This window comes from Anser brachyrhynchus (genome assembly GCF_964034855.1).
Source record: "Anser brachyrhynchus genome assembly, chromosome: 3".
Taxonomy (NCBI): Eukaryota; Metazoa; Chordata; class Aves; order Anseriformes; family Anatidae; genus Anser; species Anser brachyrhynchus.
In genome coordinates this window covers 64200690-64225077 of record NC_137696.1, presented here as the reverse complement: position 1 = coordinate 64225077, position 24388 = coordinate 64200690, and the positions used below count along the sequence as shown (strand labels likewise).

At 43.3% G+C, this 24388-nt stretch overlaps 1 protein-coding gene across 3 annotated transcripts; it reads right to left on the bottom strand.

Annotated features, from left to right (window-relative positions):
- Positions 1-270: 270 nt before the first annotated feature.
- Positions 271-23379, bottom strand: IL20RA (interleukin 20 receptor subunit alpha). Of its 3 annotated transcripts, XM_080585380.1 has the most exons (8): positions 23329-23379; positions 23098-23292; positions 8978-9107; positions 6966-7144; positions 6112-6287; positions 4756-4900; positions 4120-4259; positions 271-2651 (listed from the first exon to the last, which is right to left on the bottom strand). In XM_080585380.1, exons 2-8 carry the CDS (start codon positions 23204-23206, stop codon positions 1710-1712), a joined length of 1821 nt encoding a protein of 606 aa, XP_080441506.1. In that variant the 5' UTR covers positions 23207-23292; positions 23329-23379; the 3' UTR covers positions 271-1709. The 3 variants fall into 3 exon arrangements, with proteins under 3 accessions (XP_080441506.1, XP_080441507.1, XP_080441508.1); XM_080585381.1 differs by lacking the exon at positions 23329-23379 and having other exon boundaries at positions 23098-23298; XM_080585382.1 differs by lacking the exon at positions 23329-23379 and having other exon boundaries at positions 8978-9076; positions 23098-23230.
- Between the last annotated feature and the right edge of the window lie 1009 nt (positions 23380-24388).

Genomic DNA, 24388 nt, shown 5'->3' with positions numbered 1-24388 from the left:
CCTTTCTACCCCAAACCATTTTATGATTCTGTTATTCTGTGAATTCAATGAAAATTCAGATTAAAGGGAAGCAACACTGAAAGTGCTGCATATGTCTCTTACAAATATTATTAATGAAGCTGGTCTATAATAGTAGAAATTCTGTCCATTTAACATCTGTTCAGGTGGCCCTCTCCAACTATTTTCTTCTTTCACCCTGAGCTGTGACCCTCCTCTGTGAGCCTTTTGATAGATAAATGCATTGGTATAAGTATTTAGGTATAACATTGCTGCAACATCTGTATCTTTATTAAAAGACAGTTGAGAACATTTTTTACATCAGGAAAGAAGTCATCAGCATGAAATATTTGATTGTTATTTCTTGTTTTAAAACCTAAAATATTTCAGAGGATGAATATTCATAGAAAATGCCAAGCCCATGTGACAAAAACATTACCTGAGAGAAAAGATATTGGTAAGGGTCTTCCTTCAAAAATAGACCTAACGAGGTACCAACCTTGGAGGTTACAAGTTTTAAACATGATAGAAAAGTTTTATCTCTCTCCTTTTTTTTTTTTTTCTGCTTCTCCTTTTCAAAACCAAGGAAATCATTACTGTAATTTGTCTGGTGTTCAAAAAACAAAAAAGCTCTGTTAAGGACAAAGGTGACAGGCTTTGAAAGCAATAATGTCCCCTCAGTAAGTAACTTCTAGAATGTCTGGTAATCTTCCTATCCAAGTAAAAAAAAAAGTGATCTTGTATTGAAAGTCCCGGTCTGGGCATCAGATAGGAAAAGAAAGCACACAGGAACACTTTCTGGGTCTGCCATGGTAAGTGGGATGTGTCTGACGAAGCAGTGGTGTGTCTAGAGCAGGCTCCTCCATCTGAGCTAGTCATGCTAGCCTGCCATTAAAGTCATTAGAGAGGAACAGACACTTGCAGGACATGAAGTCATTTCACGGTGAAACAGCTGCTCTACTGCTGGTGGCTAAGGCTGAGCGAGACACAGTCCATCCAGTAAGAGTAGAGGTTTATCAGTAAATCCCTCCCTGAAAAAAAACCTTTTCCCCTGGTTTAAAATATGACTAGTCTTACTTTCTTCTCCCCTACAATTTTTGAAATGGTAGGTATATCCGTTAAAAGAAATGTTGCTGGATGTGTATTTGTGTAACAGTATGGAAGGAACCATGCACCTCAGGCAAGTTTTTCATGAAAAACACATTAGAACCTCTTCATTAAATAGAATATTCATAAAACAAAAACAAAACATATACTGGAATGCCCTTTCTTCTATAAAAGTTAGCTCCAACCATTAAAAGTAGCAGGAGTGAGACCTAGAAAAGACTGTGTCAAGATACATGAAATAACCCAACAAAACATCGTATTGCTGCTTTTTATTGCTAAAAATAACTGCTTTCAAACTAAAATAATTTGTTTTCGTAGGAATCACAATGTGAAAATTCTAACAGAGCACTCTCTGTAAAAAGATAATTCTTTGAAAAATACAATAATCTCATAACCATTGTATTTTACCTGAGAGGTCTATGATGAGAGTTGAAATTGTTTACATCAGGTCTGGAAATTGTTATAAATATCATGAATAGTTTGCTCAACTGTGACAGTTCTGAAAACTTCAATATGTTATGATGTGTTTGCACCACTGAGTCCATCATTCTCTTTGGCAAAGTAAAAAGTACTTTGCATTTTATAGTATTTTAGAAAATTACTGTTCAGTCCTCCATTTCTACATGCAGTCCCCATAGTTCCTTGAATTGCAGGAGATACATTTCTTGGTCCTCTGATGGTTCTTCAGATAACTGTTTCTCATACAGTCTGGACAAAATTCCCTCTTTGTCAGGGTCATCACACTTAAACAGTCCTTCACACACCTGATTTTCAACACTGGACAAAGTAGGAATATACAGTCTTCCAGTATGAGGATCCCAATCCACTAATATGGTCTGTTCACTCTCTTTCTCTGTGAGGCTGTGTGCTATTTTTTCTAGCTGAGGATAGGATGTCTGCCCAGATTTTTCAGCATCCAAGTCCACCAAATCGACATGGGTCTTACCTGGAATTTCATCCACTGCATCAATTGTCTTCAGTTTAAGTTCCTCTAATTCCTGTCCCAAACAAGGGTCTGTCGCCCTCACGTCTAGCTGGGGGCAATACGCCTGTCCTGTTTTAATGTTAACCAAGTCCCCCAGAGCAATTTGTGGCTCACTGAGAAGCCCCCTTAGGGCAGAAGTCTTCTCTTTCAAACCAAGTTCTTCCAGTTCCTGACCAGGACTGAAGTCTTCAGCTCTTACATCAAGTTCATACTCTACATTTCTTGCATTTTTTTGGCTCAAATTATTCTTTATTCCAGGCTGGCCATAAAATGGCCAGTTCCCAGTTTTGTCCCCCTCTGCTAAAATATCCTCTTCTTCTAAAATATCTTCATGAGAAATATCAAGCAAGTATTTTGTTTCCAGCACTTCTTTTGGAGGCAAATCTTTCCCTTCAGTGCCATTGTAAATGGTATAATAACGGGGACTTTTCCTTTCTGATATCTCAGGATTGGATTCCTGAGATGGCTTGTACTCATCCACATTAACACTGATAAGGTTGACCACTATCTTTTCACATGGTATAAAAACCTTTTCCTTGCATTTATCAGTGTAGTGCCATACCTGGAATGGAAAAAAATATTTTGGTTTAAGTATATTAAAAATACCACCTTGCTTCTTCTTATACTATAATCTATTTTTAAAAGAAATGGCTATATTCGACCTTGTTAGAGTGAGTCATTCAATGCAGGGAAGAACGAAGTTCATCATGTATGCCTCCAATAGTGTTAATACACCTCACTTTTTTTATTCCATCAGAAGTAAAAATATATGATGAGCAGCTCTAATTTCCCCTTTCTCATCTTCTCCATGTCAAAGTAATGGTTAGAACAATTCTGTCAAATTCTGCTTTTGTTTCCACCAGTACAAACTCAAGTGACTTTGGAGGGAACATTGGAGTTGGCCATGGGTCACAGACTACAGAAATCTATTCCACCATTTTTAACCAGTGAAGAGGAAGTGCAGTGAAAACCACATCTCACAAGCACAGTCAGCTACCGTGTTAAGGTATAACTTACAGGGGATTAAATAATATCAGGTTTCCTTTCAGAGAAGGAAAATAGAGTAACGTTGAAGTGCAGTGTATGGAGCCTGCATTGTGCATTGTCATAAACTGGATTTGTGACTGCAATAAATCATCTAGGTAAACAAATAAACAGTCTTTCTGAAATGAGTAATATTTGTAGCAGAAAAAAAGTACTGTAGGAGCAGTCACTAAAAGAAAATGCAATACAAAAAACAACCAAAAGCTGCATTTCAGGGTTTTCAAACTTGAATGGAAGACTAAAGCCACTAATCTATGTAGCAGGCAGTCTGAAAGCTCCTCAGGTCAGAAGTGCTGGACCAAAACCAAGCTGCTTATTCCACCTCTCTTTGACCACAAGGGATGGTCAGGTGGAATAGTCCGTAGGTTGGGAAAAGCAGAGACCATCGCTAAAAGAGCAGATCTATATTCATCTGTTACCTCAACATGAACTGAATCCAGAGGTACAGAAATAAAATTGAAGCTTTCAAGGTGGACATAAAAAAGTTCATTGGACATTAAAACAACAACAACCCCTTCATGAAGCATTCAGTCCCTCTGTGAGCACCTCTCCTACCACCTCTGCACTAGATTTCTTCAGAAAGATCAGCATGTTGAAACCACCTCTCTTATACCTCCCATCCCACCATGTCATGCAGACCGGATTAACATCAGTGTTCATTCATTGCTGTAACTGCATGCTTGTGCTTGAGCAACTTGTTTAGAGATAGCTGTGAGAAAGCTCTGCTCATGGGATGGAAATGCAGTATTTCTTAGACTTCACATGTTCCTTCCAAAAATTAACAGACTTTGCAGAATGGCTGCTAACTGGTGTTATTCCTGTGTTTTTATAGCATTTAGTAAAACCCTCATGTGATGCTCTTTTCTTGATCTGAGTGGCAACCAGAGCTTTTATTTGCAGATAGCCATGGCTTCCCCCTGGAAAATGCACCTCTCTGCCATGAGTGCCAAAGTTGGCAACATCCTCCAGCAACAAAGAATACTTACCAGGTTTGTTGGATGTTTCTGTTTGCTGACATGTATATACCTGTGCACACAATAGCATGTCATTGAAATAAGAAAGACAGCCAGCAGGATGGGCAGAAGATATCCAAATATTACTGTTATAATCTCATCTGCTGTTTTATCTGTTAACAAAACAAACATTTTTATTGCATTGAGTAACTTTTTAACGTATTCAACTACAAATATAAGCATTTACCATATTGCTTTTTGGATATGGGATGTAAATATTTTAAACCAGGAATTTGCCGGAAATTACAGTTTTTAAACTTCTATCTCAATTATAAATTATATTCTAAAGGGAAGTAATAATTCCCCCCAGTTCTCCTGTTGTTAATTTATGCCCCCTCAGACCATCCCAGCTCCTTTGTTCCCAAACCTCATTCAAGGAGAAAAATGATCTCCATTCACTAAGAATCAAAGAATGCAGATCCTGTCTTATCTTTCAGTCAGTAGGTCCCAACTATGTTTTAAAGTCAAAATTTTTTTCATCAATGCAAATGCAAAGAGGGGAGAAACAATACTAACTTTTCATTCTGAGAATAGGTACATAAAAATTTACAAACTCTACCACCATGATTTTTTCTGAAGTAATTTTCCAATTTTTCAGCTTACACATACCTTTCAAAGTAGCAATGCAATATTCTTTGGAAAACCCACTGTGTAAAAGTGGTGTGGTGACATGTATCTGTGCACTGACACAGTAAGCTGTTCCGGGCTCTAACCAGGGCACAACCAAGGTGTTGTTGCTGACGGAGAAGAACCACTGGAAGATATATAAAAAAAAAAGATTTTATTTATATTATCACTTACAGAAAGGTAAAGATTTTATATACACTAAAGTAATTGCGCTATGTCAAGAACCTTTATTAAAAAGAAGGAGAAGGAGAAGGAGAAGGAGAAACTTCTATACACCTCTAATTGATAATCTTAGCATTTTAATATACCATTTAACAGAAGGGAACCTTTATGATGTAAATATCCTGTCTAGAAACTCAAGAGATTTGCCAGACAGAGATTGTACCTGGAGGACAGGAACAGAAATAATGAATATTTTTGTAAGTAATCACTGAGCGCTTCCTCATCTACTGTGTTTATGCTGGAAACTACCCCTTGATATGGAATGTAAATCTGGAGAGACAGACGAATGCAGAATTTTAGATGTGGTGGCAAAGGGTGCGCTTTGTCTTGATGCATGGTGAGTACTTTTACCAGACTGCCTGGCTGGGGAGCAGGTCCGCTGAAGAGGGCTAGCACAGGCAGTGAGCTGAACATGAGCCAACAATGTGCCCTTGCAGCAAAGGAGGTCAACAGCATCCTAGGCAGTGCCAACAGGAGAGGATCCAGTAGGTGAAGGGGGGCGAATGTCCTCCTCCACTCTGCTCATCAGACCACCCCTAGAACAGTGTCCAGTTTTGGCTCCCCCTATACAGAAAAATGGACAAACTGGAGTGGGTTTAGTGGAGGGCCACTGAGGTGGTTAAGACTGGAGAACTTGCCCTGTGAGGAGAGCTGAGGGACTGGAGCTTGTTCCATCTGGTGAAGAGAGAGCTTCAGGGTGACCAGGATGACCAACAGAGATTACAAAGACAGAGCCAGATTCATCACTGTGCTGAATGATGGGAGGATGAGAGACAAGGGACATAAGCAGAAAAAGAGAGGTTCAGGCTGGGTAAAAAGAAACACTTGTTCCCCAGGAGGACAGTTGAGCAGTGGAACAGGTTATGCAGTCTCCATCTTTGGAGATTTTCACTATGCAACTGGACAAAGCACATGTGTGAGCTTATAGCTGATCTTGCCTTGAGCAAAAGTTTGGACTAGAGACTTCCTTGAGCTTCTGTCCCACCTGAATGGTCCTAGAATTCCTATAATGCTATGAGTTCTATTTCAATTCTTGCTGTTACAGACAAAGTACATTTCAGTAAGAACAGTGCACAGGTTGAATAGGTACAGTTCTACAGCCTTCTCAAAGCTTACCCGTTTCTTTGTTTTTTTGTTGAGGACAGACACATTGTATTGCAGGCCAGGATACACTTGAAGCAGAGAGACTGATTCTCCATCAGGACTTCTCTTCCACTTCTCAGGAGCAGTCAGAATGATTGAAATAGATTTCTCAGTAGATGATACATTTACCATGGGTGGATCAATTTTAGCTGGACAAATAAACATTTACATAAAATAGTTACATGCAGCAGAGGATTTGACCATGCAGTTTCTTAAAGTGATGATAATAATTTTTAGTAATATTCTGGGGAGTCTAGGTAGAACTTTGAACAATCCGTTTATACTGGTAGAAAATTACTTTCCAGATAACGAAGAGAAACTTCACAGAAGGAAGCTGAACACTGACTTGGAATTTTGCCTAGGAATTCCTGTGACTTTGCAGAATATATAACCTTGAAACTCAATTTGCTAAAACAGGCTAAATTACCAGCATGTTGTCAGATTATCTGGCACAGATAAGAGAGATGGTGCTTTAGAATATGATTACTGCTTGGTTTAATAGGGCCTTTTGAAAATCAGAGTTCTTTATATAGTGGATGTGCCACAGCTTTTGTTTTCCTTGAGTAAAGCTTTACCGTTGCATAAAAGAGTATTCAGTGTATATAAGACAGTTCCAAGAACACAAGTTTAACATACATATATCCAAATTCCAATACAATTATTTCAATTACTGCTGCCAGCAGCATAAATCTCAATTTGCTGCTGCAGCAAAAAATTCGAACCTCACATTAAAATTAAAATACCACATGCTATGAGGCACATGCACTCTGAGCACGCAGTATTAATCAAGGCCATGAACACCTGGATTTGTGATTAACTTTCCTTACTGTCTGTAAGAGGGTTGAATCGTGTCGTCTCCATCCAGTCAGAGCACATCCCATTTAGGAAGGCTTTCACACTCGCGTAGTATTGCTCTTCATAGTCAGCAGTCTCATTGGAGAGGTCACACCACGTTCTGTTGATATTCCTGCATTCTGGCTTCCTAATCCATTTGCCAACACCATAACTATATTGAAAGAGGAAGAGAAAGGACCCATGCAAAAGCTATTGCCATGATATTAGTCACCCAATAATCTAACACAGAAATGGATCATCCAGATGATAGAACAGTTTGCCTGTTTTGCCGAAATGTGCAATTTCAAGGAGTTCCCAACTGAGATAAAACACAAGATTTCCCCAAGTTTTTAATGAAAAATAAATCAGAGTAGGCCCTACCCAAAAGAGGCAATAGGTAACTAACTGGGATGTTACTGATACTAATTTAAGTCCGGATTTGCTTGCGACAATCTCTCAACCTCTGTCCCCACAGCTTTAATTTAAACTCTAAACAGAGGAGAACTGAGCCAGGATGACTGTACGAAGACCAGAGTTATGCCAGAATGGCTCTTCCTGGTGTGTGAAGACAGATGCTCAGGGTCTCTCAGATGAGTGGACAGGAGACCACCCATCTCTGACTGTTGAGGTGCCAGTCACTTTTTTTCTTGTTTAAAGCAAAGACTCCATCTGGAGTTCAATGAACGTCAAAATTCTTCTTGTTGAAGCAGAGACATACACGCGCCACAACAATCAAGTTTTCTTTGGAAAATTTCTGCCTGGATTTGCTCAGGAGCTCCTGCTCTTCAAACTCACATTATGCTGAAAATAATTCCCATTTGGCTACTAATTAATAAGGGTGTGTGTCAGCTTCTATATGACTGCAGGACAATATCACTCACCAGCATTTTCCACCCACCTGAAAGCCTTGCTCTCCTGGGTTACCAAAGCACATATGAGTGTTTTTGCAATAAGTGTGAAATATGGCTGTACCTATGAGTACAGACTCTTCTGTGGACCCGCTGACCTGCAGTCAGTGTTGCTACTGCTCTCTGAGCCTTCTACCTTCTATACAATTATAGCTCATTCCTTTATTGTTGAGAAATCTCGCCTTTCCTAGGGAGGTGGACTATGTCTCTCCTCTGTTAGCACAAGATCTGGGCAAAAGATGTTGCAGTCTCTGACTGCAGGAGGAACTTTTTGCTTTGTTTAAGTAACCAATACAAGTTACAGGAAACTTCTGGAGATCTACATTTGTTTCAGTGTCATGAAAAAAGTACTAGACCAAGGGAAGGGTATATAGCAGAGGATAAGCCTGGGAGCATTACATCGTCCATCGAAATGAACGATGGAAATGAATGAATGATGGAAATGAAGGAAAGGAAATGGATTCTGGTCTGCACTCAAATTCCTTGATATCCTACAAAGGGGTGAGACTTGATTCTGATCACGTTACTTGGTTTTCAACAATACTTGGTAACTTCAGTGGTTGGACTCCTAAACTGGAGAAGTATGTGGCAGCAAAAGAAACCTGTTGGTGCTGAGTTTTTTAGAAAAGACCAATGAAACACTGGCTGCTCAAAATATTCTATTAAATGCTACATCCCCAGATCCATTCAGATGTGTACAGAAGGCCACTGTGATGTCAATCCACAGCACAGTCTCGTAGAATCATAGAATCACAGAGTGGTTTGGGTTGGAAGAGACCTTAAAGCCCATCCAGTTCCAACCCCCCTGCCATGGGCAAGGACACCTCCCACCAGACCAGGTTGCCCAAAGCCCCATCCAGCCTGGGCTTGAACACCTCCAGAGATGGGGCATCCACAGCTTCTCTTATAAATACATATTTAAACTGGATCTGAAGAAATCATTACCACAAGTAAAAGTTAAAAATTATATTGCCTAAATCTAAGACATATTTTAGTTCTCTTTTCTTTTTAGCAGCCCTATCTCATATAAAGATTTTTTTTTTAATTTAAAATGCTTAAAAAAAAAAGGCAATGAAGGATGAAATAAGCCAACTTACACTGAATATTTCACCTTGTAGAGTACTCCATCTCCTGTACCTTCTGGTGCTGACCAGTGAAGGACATTCTTCATGTTTATAGATTCAAAATGGACATTCCTAGGGTTGGGCAAAGAACAATACAACTCTCCTGAGAAAGAAAATAAGAAAGGAACAACATACACTAAGAATCTGCAAGTACATATGCTTCCAAGTTAACCAAACATACGCTTATTTTTAAGTAAGCCATAAAATGCTATATATTGCCTTTATGCTCCATAAAGTCAAAAACTGAGCACCTACTCATCTAAATTACCATTCATTGCACCAGCTTTTGAAATAAATAAGCAACACAAGCAAGTCCAGGGGCTCCTAAGAACCCGCTTTCCCGTGTTCCTAATACACACTTGTAAAGTCATAAATGTAATGGAGATGCTCACGTTGCTAAACTGCTGGCAAAACAGAGGCCCTTGGACCCAGGGGCAGAATCCCAAGCTGCAAGCTGTGAGCCAGTCCGCAGCACCTCCCAGCAGCCCTGAGATGGGCCCTGGAGCTGGAGGTGCTGGGAAGGTGCTTCTTGTTGCAAGTGGCCACGAGAGCATAACGGGGAAGAGAAAAAGCGAATCTGTGGTCTTTCAGGACTTTTCAGAACCCTCTTCCCCCCGCAATAAAATTCTAGTTCTTAAGATAACAAAAAGTGACAAAGAAAGGAGGAAATACAGCATATTAACATGAACAGTGGGAACCTATCTGAATGAATAGTCCTTGACCGTTGTTGCTTCCTTAAGCAGACCTTAATTTTTTTTTAAAGTATATTTCACCATTACTGAGTGTTCATCCTCCTGTGTGAATTGTGTATAACATACTACATATAACATAAAGTTGCTTTGTAAATAAAAATCACCACCATTTTCCTGATTACCTGACTGACTTCCAGCTGTTTTTGAAGCAAACAGTAAAAGCTTTTCTCTTCAATACATTTATTAAAACAATCTCCTTGTTATTTTGTAGGGGCCAATTACTTTAAACAGTCGTGGTGCAAACTATGGGTTTTCCAAGCCTCTACTTGTATATTAATGTTCAAAACAAACTCTGGTATATGCCTGAATCTGTATCTTCAGATCATAAAGCTGTTAATGGGAGGGTATTTATAATGATGCTCTCTTTTATCCCCAGCACTTAGCTAGTATTCAGTGACTTTTATTTTATTTTTTTCTAGTTGGAGAACAAGTCTTGTCAGGTATAGTCCTCAAGGCAAGCTTACAGTATGCAGGAAGTCCCCTTTCCTTGAACAGAGAAATGCCCCGTGACAGTAATTTAGCAGGGTCTCAAATTACAGGTTCAGTTACAATGAAATCCCAAAGTTTGAGGATGCCAGGGGGTACGAAAGCAGTGGAAAGAGACTGCCAGGAATGCTTCTTCATCTACTTTAGTCTCACATTTGTTTCCAAGTGGGAGATAAAGAACCTAGAAAATAAAAAGTTTTACTTTCCACCAAAAAAAAAATGCGCCTCCTGCTTTAGGTGAAACTAATTCAAATGGAAACATGAAGCTGCCCAAGAGAGCTAGGAAAACATCCAGAAGTTGGCAACATTTGTTCAGAAAAATAGAGAAGCACTTAAAACCCTGATGTGCAAGCTGCTAACCAAAGCCACCATTGCATGGACTGCGAGAAATCATTGATGCATCAAATTTCATTATTTGCACCACATCCCTGCACTAAAGCCTATGAGAGAGGAGGGAAGCCATCAACTGCATAATTGGTAACCAGGAACAAGAGAGAAAAAAAAAATCAGAAGTCATACAGTCCTGCCCAAGCCCTGAAGAAGGCAACCAGGGAATCTGTGCAGACAGGGCAGGAGAAACTGAGACACAAATGAACTTTCTGTTGCAATTCCCGAAAAGGAGGAAATACAACATAGTTTTTTTCTTAGGTTGTGGGTAATCAAAGCCATAAAAGGTTTCTCATTAAAAAAAAAAAAAAGAGGAAAAACTAAAACGAACAAGTTAAGAAAAAGACAGACAATAAGGTACTTAATGAAAGATCTGAGAATCTCCAGAACAAAGATTAAAAAAGCCCAACCCAGCAGCAGATGCAGACAAGCCTTGTCCCTGGTAACTTGGGCTCTCTGAGCGAGGCATCTGCTTTGCACTGGTCATAAACAGCAGGGGCCGATCAGCACTTCCACAGGCTGAATCATCTCTCATGTTGGGATGGACCAAACCAGATGCCTTTCTCTCCCTCCATTGGAGATGGCACTCGAGCTGAGCAGCCTCAATCTCTGCTTTCTTGGCAGCTAAACTTGCCAGAGATACACCTTGTCCGGGAGCTGGGGGGGGAACACTAAGTCTTTGCATGACAGGGATAGTCTATCCTCCGTGTCCACCGCCAACAAGGAAAAAAAGGAAGGGAGTTCAGGTTCAGCAAGACAGAAGGCACCAGGAGTAATGCCTCATGGGCAGAGGAGGGACACGTGCGGATGGACTATCTGGGAGGGCTGACGGATGTTTAGATGGGCAGGTTAGAGAATTACCTGCCAGAAACAACACCGAGCTGATTCTGCCTAGGGGTAGTGGGATGGATGGGATCTTAAAGCCACTGCTAGCCCCATTCTAATAAACCTAGTAATAAATTAGTCAGGGGTACCGCTGAGTCAGGTAGGACACAGTTGAAAACGTCCCTATCAGCTCACATTTCACACCTTTCTTATTTCTTTATTTTTTTTTTAAATATGTACAGCTGATCAGGCTAATACATATTACCCAAATTGAACTGACTGGAGGCAGCCAGCTCGTCACAGACAAGTGAGATCACTTTCACTGGTTTTCCAAATGGTTTTTGTGTTCCTGTACTTTTTGACATTTGTCCATCCTTGCATAAAAACATTTATATTCCTTAAACACTTTTTGAAGTATGAAGTCACGCCTGCTACTTTAATCTGTTACACTAAAATATTTTTGAACTAGTGACATGTAAAGGTGTTTTTTTTGTTGATTTTTTTTTTTTAAATCTCCCTCCGCCCAGTGTGGTTTCTGATGTGGTAAATGAAGTTTCAAAACAGAAACACTGACTGCAGTGCATGAGCCAATCTCAGACAACAGAACCCACAGGCTGTATCTTTACAAGATCTAAAGTATTACAACACTGCAAGCACGCTCCGATTTGCCTCGAGTTCAGTGTGATTTGGAGGGCAGAGGGACTGGGACCGTTAACTTTCCATCAGCTGCAAAAGCAGAGATTTGCTTTCTATTTCTGGCCTTGTCCCTTCCTCAGTTCTGCATCTGTAAAACAGGAGTAAAACTGCCATACTCCATAATTTCTACAAGAAGAGTTAAGAATAAACTCCATGTCTCCTTGACGCACAACAGTGTCCGGAGAAACATGTAAAAAATAGAACATAGATGTAGCTAGTACGTCCCGAGGTTATCAGTTAGTAAAGAACTTAAGTATATGTATTGGCTGCTTATTTTGGTATCTTGTCTTTAAACACAATATAACCAATCATATTCCAATTTTCTTTCCATTAACTAGGATTAATGGCGTGGATGTCACATGGAGTATTTTCAGTCTACACCGGCCTACATGAGAGCAGAAATCTCTCTGCATGACTGAGAAATCAGTCATGCAATTCGCTTTGCTAGTTTTAGTGTGTCTCATTGATAGTCTACATTGGCTGTCATCACTTTCCAGTATAATGAATTAATTTCCTTTATTTATTTCATGCATGTAAAAAACCCAGAGCCATTATTACTCTCTTTGGAAATGCTGTAAATCAAACCTTGAGTAATATTGTTCTTTATATCTTCATGACTGCACACCTGGACTGGAAAGACTAATAAAATAGGCTTGTAAACTTCGCCACCACAATGAAGAGCCAAGTCCTGATCTTAGAGTAAGCTATTGCGAGACTCTTCAAAACAGATGTGACTTAGCCTGAAAACACCTTCACGTGTGAGCGAAAAAATCCACTGACGTCAGTGAGGTTATTCACATGAGTAAAAGACTTGATGGCAGGTGCCTCATCTCTTTGTGAAAGCGCCTCCGTTGGGTTGAAAAATGTGGTCAGTTTTAATCACACAGAGTACTCAACCGCCTTGCTCAAGCTGGTACTGTTCAAACCTCGGGTTTGGCTACGGCCACGTCTATCTATATACACATGCATATATGTGCACACACACTTATGCAAGTATATTGCATGTGTATGTGCATTATAATTACTGTCTGCTCAGTGCACCTGCTTTTTATCTGCCAGGAGGCAGGGCTGCCTAATTCGGTGACAAATGGCTGTGTTTAATGTCAATGTTGCAGGACAAATACAGCTGCAGCTACCCAAGCTCTCTCACTGTAAACACATTTGTTAACTCGTCTCTTGAATTAGATAACCCAGCAGCTGCAAAGCATAAAAATACATAAATACACACACACACACAAATATATATATATATATTTTTTTTTTCAACACTGGCTGAAGTTATGGGGTGGGGACTAGGCAGATACCCACTGAAAGCTGAGCTGTAGCCACAGAAATTTGCCCTGTGCAAGTACCGGTGTTGACTGTACTGCTCTCAACCAAGTGATCACCTATTGTATTTCACTGTCACATGGCTACAAGGATTGCCACCCCACCAAATTTTCTAACAAAATAAAATGCCATAGAAAGTCACAGAGTCTCTCTGGACAACTGTAAGACATAATTTATGACAGTGAGTGATGTGGAAAGCATTAGGACAGAAAGGAAAGTCTTACTTCAACACAGCTTTTCCCAATAGCTACAGCAGTCAAAACCAGGGACTCCTCCCTTACCAATTACTTCTATTTAAATGGGGAACTCCTTTTCTGACAATGACAGAAAAGACTTTGACTTCAATTGCTATAGCATATTCTTATGCAAAAGTGGCCCTGGGGAACACCCCTAATGGAAGCAACTGCTTTGCACCAGGAGCTGAACTTAGGGGCGACACAGCAGACACTCTCTGTGCCTCCTGATTTGCAATTGCCACTTCAAGGACATCGATTTGATCCAAACTTGCATGCCTCAGTAAGGGAGCAGACTTTTGAAAATGTCCCACAGTCACCTTTTTCCACTGGGAGCTCAGAACCACCAGTGAAATACGAAGCAACTTCAGAGCAATTTAGCACACCAGAGATTCACTTCTGGCTGTGCTGTGACCCACTGCCCTGTTCAGCTTTGGGCAACTTCCACCAAATTCGTGTGAAATCTTGCTTGTTCCTTCTATGCTGCTGCTCTTTGTTTCTTATGAATTTTTAGCTCTTTTCTTCCTCCAGATCATCTGCTTATACGATGATGTTTGCAATGAAAAATATTCCCTCAAACGCATGTGTAAGGATATCATAAAAATAGTCATACTCGATCAGAATAAATGTCCATTCAGCATTATGTTTAGTAGCATTCGCTAGCAGAGGGTTGGGATTGTCTTTTCTGGTACATATACAGTCTAAAGCAAGCTGGCACTGGCCATGCAGGAATGCAAGGGAGTGCATGAATGGTAAACAGGGGAACTGAGCCAAAACTGGAGATCAGAAGTTACAGAGAGGAAGGGAAACCCCACTAAGCCAGGAATACACGTTAGCAAATGTCATTACCTGGTATTAGTCATCTTTGTAACAATTTAAGCAAATGAGTTAACTTTTTTTTTTTTTTTTTAAAAATGAAGTGAGCTTGAAAGTTTTCCTCTGCGCTAATTCTTCTGCACTCTTTTCTGGAATTCAACAGGCTGGATAGTGAAGAGGAATGGGAGGAGGAAGACGGGCAGGCAGAAGTCATGACAGCTTCCCTGCCTTTCCTCCCAGCTGGAGCTCTAGGGCCACCATGCACAAAGTCGGGCTAGTGAAACCCTTTTACTTCAGCAATGCTGGTGGGAATGGGGGGAGGAGCACGGAGGTGATTTCCTGTTGTAGTCAGAACAATGCTCAAGAGGTAACCACAAAGCAAACTCTTGCCCTCCCAGAACAGGAGCCAGTCACTCCCATCACAGCCTCCTCATAGGGGACATGGGGGAAAGGGGAGAGTGCAATGGGGACAGAAATAGGGTCATGAGACTAAATGAAAATGAGGTGGTGGAGGAGACAGAAAAGCAGAAGTCATGAGAGAAGAGGTGGGAAAACTTGAGTGACAAGGCTTGGACACGTGGGGTTTGTTTTTGAAGAAAACAGGCAGGCTGCCATTGGAAACAGGTGAATCCGGAGAGGTCATTTGGGGAAAGAGTGAGAGTGGGCAAAGAGTGAAGAGGGGGTGCCAAGGCATGGTGTGGCTTGCCCTGACGTGCTCTCCTCCTCTGTGTGAAGTCTGGTGTGTGTTCGTCCAAGCCATGTCCTAAACTTCTGATGTGCCCCTACAGAGGTTATTGGTCAAAGAGCATTTCAGGACGGGTAATGACTCAGTGCAGGTAGACCCAGCTCCAGAAAGGAGGAGAAAGTCTTCCCGGTCCATTGGAGGCTTGCTGGCAGACAGCTGGGGAGGGCTATGGCAGCTGACACCTATTCCTTTTTGCTAACTTGTATGACAGAAATTAAATAAACTGATTTTTCTTCCTTGCTGCTTTGCAAGCACAAGAGTAGAGCTTGTACAACCTAACCGTGCCGTACTGCAAAAACATGCCCTTGATCCACTCCAATAGGAGAAAATGCTTGGGGGTATGTTTCCTACTAATTTTAAGAGATCAATATTGGCCTGAAACAAGTTGAGGGAAATTCAGGGTGTGCTTGTCTAAAATTACTCTTAACTGGGTCAAGATTCTCAGAGTCATGATCCACCAGAGGTGTGGGTTTTTTTCCTTCATTTTTTTAAAACAAATATAAAATATTTGAATAGTATTTTGTTAAGTTGGCAATGCAAAATCATTTTTTTTTCCAAAAGGAATTAAATTCATTTTAAAAACCATTGTTGACACGATTCCATGACATAACAGCTGCTTTTCAAAACAGGTGTTTTGAAGTTATACAAAATATTAAAAATAACCCAACTGTCCAGTGTTTAATTTTAAGGATTTTCTTGTCTCCCTAGAACATGTTTAGCATTATCGTTTTATTACTACTTAAATCAGCTACAACCCAGTAGCCAAGAATATGAGCGCTTAACTAGAATATTTCTGACATCTTAATTTTATTTTTTTTTTTGCAATGCTCCAGGGTTAAGTAAATTTTATTTTTGAAAAGAAATATTGTAAAAATGATGCTGTGTGAGAGTTATCAGGTGAATTCTGACACAGCATGTTGTGGATCTGTCCTAATCTATCCTTACATAAACTATCTATTTTTTACATAAACCCAGCAAACGTTGGTTTTAGCTTCATCATTTAGTGCTGGCTAATATCTATGAGGCAATGACAGTTCAATTAGAACTGATAACATTTTATTTATTGCCTAAAGGGTGTTGCTCCTCGCTCTCTGACCTACTAACAGCTTGTCTAGACAAGGGATTTTGTTTTCCTTGGAACCTAAATTAGTTTGATAAGTGAAATGCTGTCTTCTGAATCCACGTTTTCCCTTGGGCAAGAGACTGAGTGTGGTGTCAATGGAAGAAGAGCCTTCCCTTCCGAGGGAAAGCCAGACCTCCAAGATGCATGTGGAGCACCTTCTGCATCGGAGATCTGAGGGCTAGGGCTAGCACACCTTGCGAGCTTGCAGTGCCTCATCTCTCGCAGGGGAGGTCCCACGACCACCCGGGACTGAGAGGTAACCGGCGACCTGTTCCCGATCCCCAGCCAGTGCTTAAAAATGGCAAGAGGATATTTCCAAGAGGGGGCAATGCAGGAGGAGGGGGACGCTCAGTGCCTCGCAGGGGTGGCAGCCCCGTAGCTGGGAGCACAGCACGCCGCTGGGTGCCTGTGGAGGAGTCCCGCAGCTGCGTGGGCATTTCCTACTGCTGCCCGGGGCGGCGCGTCACGCCAAACCCTGCCAAACCACAGACCTGCAGGCCGCAGGCCGCCTCCTCCACTCACCCTTGGGAAATCTGGCTGAGATGAAGGCAGCCCCTGCCCCACCGGCTCCACTTCCAGCCTGGGAGGACAGGGAGTGCTGGAAAAACCCTTCTGGAAAGCTTTGGCTGGAAGCTCACTTTGTGGGACTCTGATCTTGATCTTCTGCACGGTACCGGGGATTGGCCAGGAATACCCCAGCGGGCATGAGGCAGCCTGCCAAGGATCTCTGCTACTCCATGTACACACAGCATTATTTTTCCCCTTCTGGTGCCCCACATTCATGCTTCTTTCAGAGATAATCTGGGACACAAAGTGCCTTTGGGAAGCAACTGCCTGTAGAGAGCTCACGAGAAACAAAGGTTTCCTGGAGCACCCACCCATTTCTGTTAATCTCCCCAGAGGTATGGTCTGGTGCGTTTTGAGGCACTGTATGACTGTATGCCCAGAGTGCTCCCACAGAAAGTTCAGATGTGAACAAGTAACAGATATAGTATTATTTTTAGTATCTTTCCTGGACTTAACAAGTGTTTTTTTTTGTTAAAACCGCCAGTCATGATTTTTAGACTCATTTACCCCGCCTGTAGGTTTGAAGTGATTTTGCTGTACAGAGGAAGTCATTCAGCGTAATCAGCTACCTCCTTTACAAGGTAGAAAAGACTGCCTCAGAAATGCTAGTAAAGGTGGTATTTTCTTCCCGAAGTTCACCAAAACAGTATACACATTTTGATGAGCACAGCGGAAGCCTGACCGTGGACTATGCCGATGGATAAGGCTGCCCAGTCATGTTGGGACTGCTACGACTTGATGTACACTTGGGGAGTTGTGCAGCTCCGCGTCTGTCTGTCTGTCTGTCTGTTACCTTCTGACAAAGTGAGAAAAATCTGTCAGCAATTACACGTGCCTCAGCCTTCTCCGAGCAGTTTTTAGTGTTTCTGAGCCACATCCTGTACATTACTATTTCGACTACAGTAAGCCCTAAAGCAGGTATACTGACGTACTTTCAGAATAGACGAGGAGAGACAAGAGCAGTCGTGTACAAACCACACACGATAATAAATATTAGCCTCATTGCTCCCTCCAGCCTCTAAGAAACTACTATGAAATAAATTAACCCCTTTCACCTCAAAGCTGTAAGACCAACTTGGGTGTGCTTTTGTGTATGGAGAGTGATTATGCTCAAATACATAAATCTTCATAATCTGTTTTCCCCTCCTAAAGCAACATTCTTCTCATAATATTTTTTGGACCCATTCCTATTCCCATCACAGAAAAGGGAGGGGAAAATGGGAGGCTGAAAAATAGCTAAGCTGTCAGGTGAGTTTTAACTGAAGGTGCTGAGGAATAATGAAGGGAAGAAGGGACTACAATCTTTCTCGTGACCCTTCATTCATCTTAAAATACTCTTCAGGTAGCCAGGCAGGCAGGAAAAGAATATATGAATACATTCCTCTTCAGTCACCTATTTTCCACAAGAAGGAGGCGTAATTTGTTTAATCTCTTCATATGTAAACCATCCTGTACCTCCAGTCCTACATCTCATTGCCACTTCTTTCTGCCTTATTTAGTTTTATTGTACTTTTTTTTTTTGAGATAGATAAAGATAGAGCAGTAGATAGAAACTCTGTAAGTTACTAATACAGAAAGTGTAAAGCAGAAAGAGATCTGTACATCATTTAAACACAGCTTTCTAATAAAACTTCATTTTTATCTACAGATGGGCCTGGCTTCCAAAATTCAGGCTTTTACAAGCCTCAGCTTCTTAAAAGAAGCTCTTGTTTGGGTTGTAAAGGATTATTCTCCCTCCTAGCTATTGATCATACAGTTGTAATCAACACCAATTCTTTGAGAGAAATCAATCAGTAGAAATTTACAAGCCACAACTATAAAAACAAACATAAACTGAACCACATGTACACAGATGACTTGAGTAATACTAACCACTTGCTTGTCTTGGAATTAAAAATATAAAAGCCACTGGAGAATAACAGTGAAAGAAGGGTAAGGTTACCAGCTGGAGTGACGAATCTGAACATTAGCACTGGGAACCGCAAAACATATGTAAGTTTTGGACTTCAATCCCAATTTCCCAACAGCGTTTGAAGTTTCTCTACGGAATGCATTAGCTACTCTTGCTGTTTCCATTCCTGATTAAAATGTAATAAGAATTTGTCAAGTTGTGGAAATTGTAAGCCAAGCCAACAAGCAGGGCATGGATCACAGCATTATCTGACATGAGATAGTAAATTAGAGATGAGACAATAAGGATGAGTCTTTTGATTGTATGAACATGATACTCCTTCTTCATATACTATAGTTTGCCTTACGCCAATATCCCTTTTTATTTATTTCCAACTTACATTTGTTCTTCTCTCCTTCACACTGCAGAGAGCCAGAAAATACCACGTAGAACAAAAAAAAACCAACTAACTCAGCCCTCCCATGTACTCCCAATACAGAGGCTTGACAGCACACAGACATCACAGAGTATATCCACGGTGCAATTAGCCTATTTACAGCATGCATGCTGCATGCCTCATATATGAAATGATCTGTCTGACACTTCAGTGTGCTATTTAATACCTCAGCTAATACTTACTGGCTGTGTCTGTGTAACAGATAAGCCTCTTCTCAGATCCAAAACATACCTTAAATCACCTTGTGATACTAAACATCATACCTTAAATCACCTTGTGTCAATACCTAAACATCTCAGCACTGGTGAACTTTGAGCTAAGCATTTCATTTCTGCCCTTCAAAATTACAGTCTGGTGCACATCTTCTCAACGACTTAGAGGGGATAGGTGAGGAGGAAAAGCAGTGGATTATTAGCACTGGAACATTGCCTGCCTTCTGGATAGCTTTAACGTGACAAAACATAAACTCTGGACATAAATGTGATCCCTGATCTCAAGCTCAATGGCTTAACTGCAACGCCCGTACTGTGACCCTATCCTTTTATTCTATATTTACAAGAATAATTCCTTGATAAAAATTGGATGTTTTGTATGTTTCAGTGCTCTAGTAACTGTGAAAGAAAACATACTGAAATCTGCTTAAAGAGAGGACTGAAGCTGCTTCTTAAAATGTAGATGTATTTATTAGTAAAAATACGATAAAGAGAGACGTAAATTAAATCAGGTGTGTCAGTGCAGACCAAACAATTTATGCAACTATTAGAAAAAATTAAAAGGGGGAAGCTTTCAAGGTCCTATCATAAGAAAAGCAATTTGTATAGCCATGTACCAGCTCAAGTGGTATTTACAGCTATTGTCTACATTAGTGAATAATGCAAGCCAATACGAGCAGATCTCTTACATGAAAATGTTAACATTGAAAAAAAATCTTGTCTACACTATATGCATTCCAGTTTTTTTCTTTCTAACATTGGACTAGCTCTACTTGGTTTAGATGCACTCAAGGAGAACACCTTCCAGGTCAGCTTCATCCAGAAGACATCCAGTGCCAAGACAGCTTCACAATATGGACAAAAGCACAGTAAGTGCAATGACTGAGACATCTGCTTCAACATCACATGCCTGATCTGAACGAAAATAGTAAACATGCCTGAAATATAGCAAAATCCTTCTATTTTTGCAGTACAGTATTCAGGTTCATTTGCCTTTCCCTGAATCAGTACAATGTAGTACCTGTTGCTTGCTTTTCTTCTGAACAGATCTACAAAGTAGACACTGGACTCTACGAGCTGGAAATGTAAAGGTTTCTCTAACTACAGAAGAATGTGGTTAGGGAAGCCCCCACTAGGAAGGATTTAAGATGAAGTTTGGTAAATTAAGAGAATAACATTCTATTGCATTCAAAAATTATGACATTCCTTCCCTATCCTTGAGCTGCTTACAAAAATCACAAAGCTCTTGTGGTAAAGAAGAACACGCCACATTTCTTGATTTCTGGATTTTCCATTTTTTTTCTATTTGCTTTTCCATTTTGCATTTTCCATCCCTTTTCATTTGTTCTAGAGTACAGATTTTTAGCAGCAAATGAAACACCAATTTATAAAAATCCCACTGACGTGCAGTGACAAGTGAATTTTTTGTCCTGTGCAAAACCAGGCAATGCTCAGACAGCCCGTGTTAAGTAGGCACACATCACTGCACAGCAGTACCTTAGCTCTGCATGCTTTCAGAGACCTCTGAAACAGCAAACGTAATCCAGTAAGAGTAGGATTGTACCCACGAATACACCACAGGGAAAAGAAAAGCCGTTTTGCCTGGTGTTTTGCCACGATCCATCTGTGAGTTAATGTTTAAAAGCTGCCGACACATTATTTGGAGAGGAATTAATTTGGAGACTCCCAGGGGACATGCACAGCACGGATGCTGTAAGGTGCAAGAACCCGAGTCTGTAAAGTCCTGCTGTAAAACTGCTCACCATGGTACTGAGGCACACCGGTGCCCCTGCGGGATCTGTTCCTATTCTGGCATTGGGTGAAGCCCTCGGGACAGCTGCAGTATTTGCGGGACTGCATCTGCTGATGACTTGCAACCCAGGCTTATTCTGCTGGAAGAAAATACCCAGAGGACGTGGCTCTGCACCTGTAACCTCACTTTTGAGAAAGAGCAGGAGGACTGCTATTACAGTTCTGCACCTCATGTAATGTATTAGCAAAATACTGACAGGGTGAGTTAAAACAGCTTTTACTTGTTATGCTGAAAGAGAAGAGGTGAAAAAGGAGGCTCTAAGCCTTCAGTGAAAGGCAGAGCTCTCCCTTCTGTGCTGATATTACTGACTGTCAATAAAAATGTGAAAGTACGTCTAGCTAAAACTCAGGACTTTGCTGTTTCCCTTCTCCCTTAAACAGCCGTTACTGAAAACCAGCTCATCTCCCTCGACGTTTTTCTAAACCTCCTCTGGAAGCAAAGTCTGTGCTAATAAATTAAAAAAATAAAATTAAAAAAAAAAAAAAAGGGCAACCGAAGGCCAGTTATAGAAATTTTCCAAACCACTTGTGCTGGCGATCAGTGAACTTCGATGAAGTGAATGTGATGTGGGCAGCTGCCTGAAAGGAGCTGACCCTGCGAAGAGAGAGCTCAGAGCGCCCATCTTTGAAAGCCAGTCGAAGCCACTGGTGCATGAGGGAACAGTTTGTCAAATGAGCTAACTGAAACCGTCCTTAGACAGTGCTACTCAAGGATGAAGTGTGCTCCTTACTACAGTCCAGCTCTCACTAGATCTGGAAGTTTTGCTTTAATGGGAGAAGACCATTAGTTTCTCAGAAGACGTGTTCACCTCTGCTTTACACGGCAGGGACAGAGCATCTCGTGAGATGCTCCCAGTGACAGCCAGGGCCCCACCGAGCTCGTGCCCCCCCGGCAGCACCCCCTGCCCGCTCCAGCTGCTGCAGCCCCCCGAGCTCGGGGCTGTCACCAGGGGTCGGCTCTGGCCGTGGCTGGGAGCAGGGCGACAGAGGTGCTCAGCACTGGCACAGGCGGGCTCTGCCAAAAACTCATCCTGCCGGCTGCTGTAATGTCTCCTACCGCGCAGGTAGGGCTCCTGGGGCTGGTGACTGTCAAGCACCGGGGAAGCTACAAACGCGGGAGGTATTTGGGGAATTACCCCGATGCTCCTAACAAGGAGCAGCCCGAGCGCACGCTATCAGATTACAACTGAAAGCAAACTAACGTTTTAAAAACATGCAGCGCTCTACAACCTAATTCTCCCGTAACTGCAGAGGAAAGAAGAAGATGAAGCGGCCTTACAGAAGCACCCAGCCCTCTTCCCCCACTGCAAGCCCTGGGGGAGCAGGATCGGGGCCATAAAAACCGGCACAAAGCGCGAAAAGCGGCGAGAGCGCCCAGCTCACCGGGGGACCCCGGCCCGGGGCAGCCCGGATCCGTGCCCAGCCGGGGCTGCTGCTGTGCAGGGGAGCACCGGGGGGAGGCAGGGGGCTGCGGGGCTTGGCACGGCACGGCAAGGCACGGCACCGGGATGGGCCAGCTCTGCCTGCCCCCGCCGGCTGCCTGTGGCTCGGGGAGGAGGACCCCATGCCGTGCCGTGCCGTGCCGTGCCATCGCCGTCCCGGGGGGGACCCTGCAGCCCCCATCACACCCCATTTCACCCCATTTCAACCTATCCCATTTCAGACCACCCCACTTCACCCCATCCCATTTCACCCCATCCCACCCCATCCATCCCCACCCGCCCCATCCCACCCGTCGGGAGCGGGCTCGGCCGCCACCTACCCGTGTGCGCGGCGGTGCGCGGCGGCAGGAGCAGCAGCAGGAGTAGGAGCAGCAGCAGCAGCAGCAGCGGCAGCCGGGCCGCTCCCCGCCGCCGCCGGCGGGCGCCCATGGGGGTCACATCGCCCGCACCGGGGCGCCCGGCGCCTCCGCGCTGCTGGCGGCCGCAGCAGAGCAGGGGCAGGGGCAGGGGCAGGGGCAGGGGCAGGGGCAGGGGCAGGGGCAGGGGCAGGGCAGGATCAGGGCAGGATCAGGGCAGGGGCAGGGCAGGGGCAGGGGCAGGAGCAGCAGCCGGGCGCCGCCGGGCGGGACGCGGAGGGCAGGGGAGGAGCCGCCGGGCGCGGGGGCGCGCAGCTCCGCGGGGGCGCGGTGCGGTGCCGTGCCATACTGTGCCGTGCTGTGCCGTGCCTTTCGGGGGGCTGGAGCTGGTCACAAGCTTCCTTGGGACGCTGAGGGTGCTGCCCGAGGAGGCTGCGGGGTCTCCATCCCGGAGGCATTCAGATACACCACCCCCGTCCCGCTCCACCTGAGCCCGGTGGGGCTGCGGAGGCGCCTTCCCACCTCGGCGACCCCGGGGTGCCCCGGCAGCTGGAGGGGGCCCTGGGGTAGCCGGAGGTGCCGTGGCACAGCTCCTTGCCCTGCCCTCAGGCAGACCCCTGCCAGCTCCCGACCCGCTGCCCTCCCGTGCTTCTGTCCCCTTCCCGCCCGCCCCCAGCCCTGCTTTGCGGTTTTCCCGTCCTTTCATCCCGTCTCTTTCCCCCTCTGGGTTTTCTGCGTACAGGGCAGGCAGGATCCATCTGCAGGACTTGCGAGCTGCCTTGGAGTCAGCTCCTTCGTGGGGCTGCGACGCCCGGCTGCTCTGTACCAAGCCACCTTGACCAGACGTCGGCATGGGTAACTTTGGCTGCTAAAACCAGGGACTGCTTCTGGAAATGAGTGTCTTGTTTGTTCTTGTGGGAACGGACTCGCTGTTTGTACAGAGCGGCGAGCCAGGCAGTAAACAGACTCATGAGGTTTGAGCATTTCGGGGCCCCAGTGTGGACAAATGTCCGGGGTGCTGGTGCTGATTCACAGCCGCAGCTGAGAAGGGTATGCTTGCTGGGCAGCTGATTTGCAGAAGAAGATTAGAAACTGAGAAGTGCATAGGGTAAATATATGGGGTCTGTTACCACGGTGGAGCTCCTGGTGGACCTCTCTCTCCAGTTGCTGTTCCTATGAGGGCTGCACTGGTTTCCAGTCCCAGTTGTCTGTCTCGGTGGTTCCATGTCACCTCCTGGCAACTCCTGCAGGTTTC

Coding starts and splice junctions, on each gene's coding strand:
- IL20RA (XM_080585380.1), bottom strand. CDS start 23,206: ATGGGCGCCCGCCGGCGGCGGCGGGGAGCGGCCCGGCTGCCGCTGCTG. Junction 4,901..6,111: donor ACAAAAAAACAAAGAAACGG/GTAAGCTTTGAG, acceptor TATATCTTCCAG/TGGTTCTTCTCCGTCAGCAA. Junction 4,260..4,755: donor TTGCATTGCTACTTTGAAAG/GTATGTGTAAGC, acceptor TTTTGTTAACAG/ATAAAACAGCAGATGAGATT.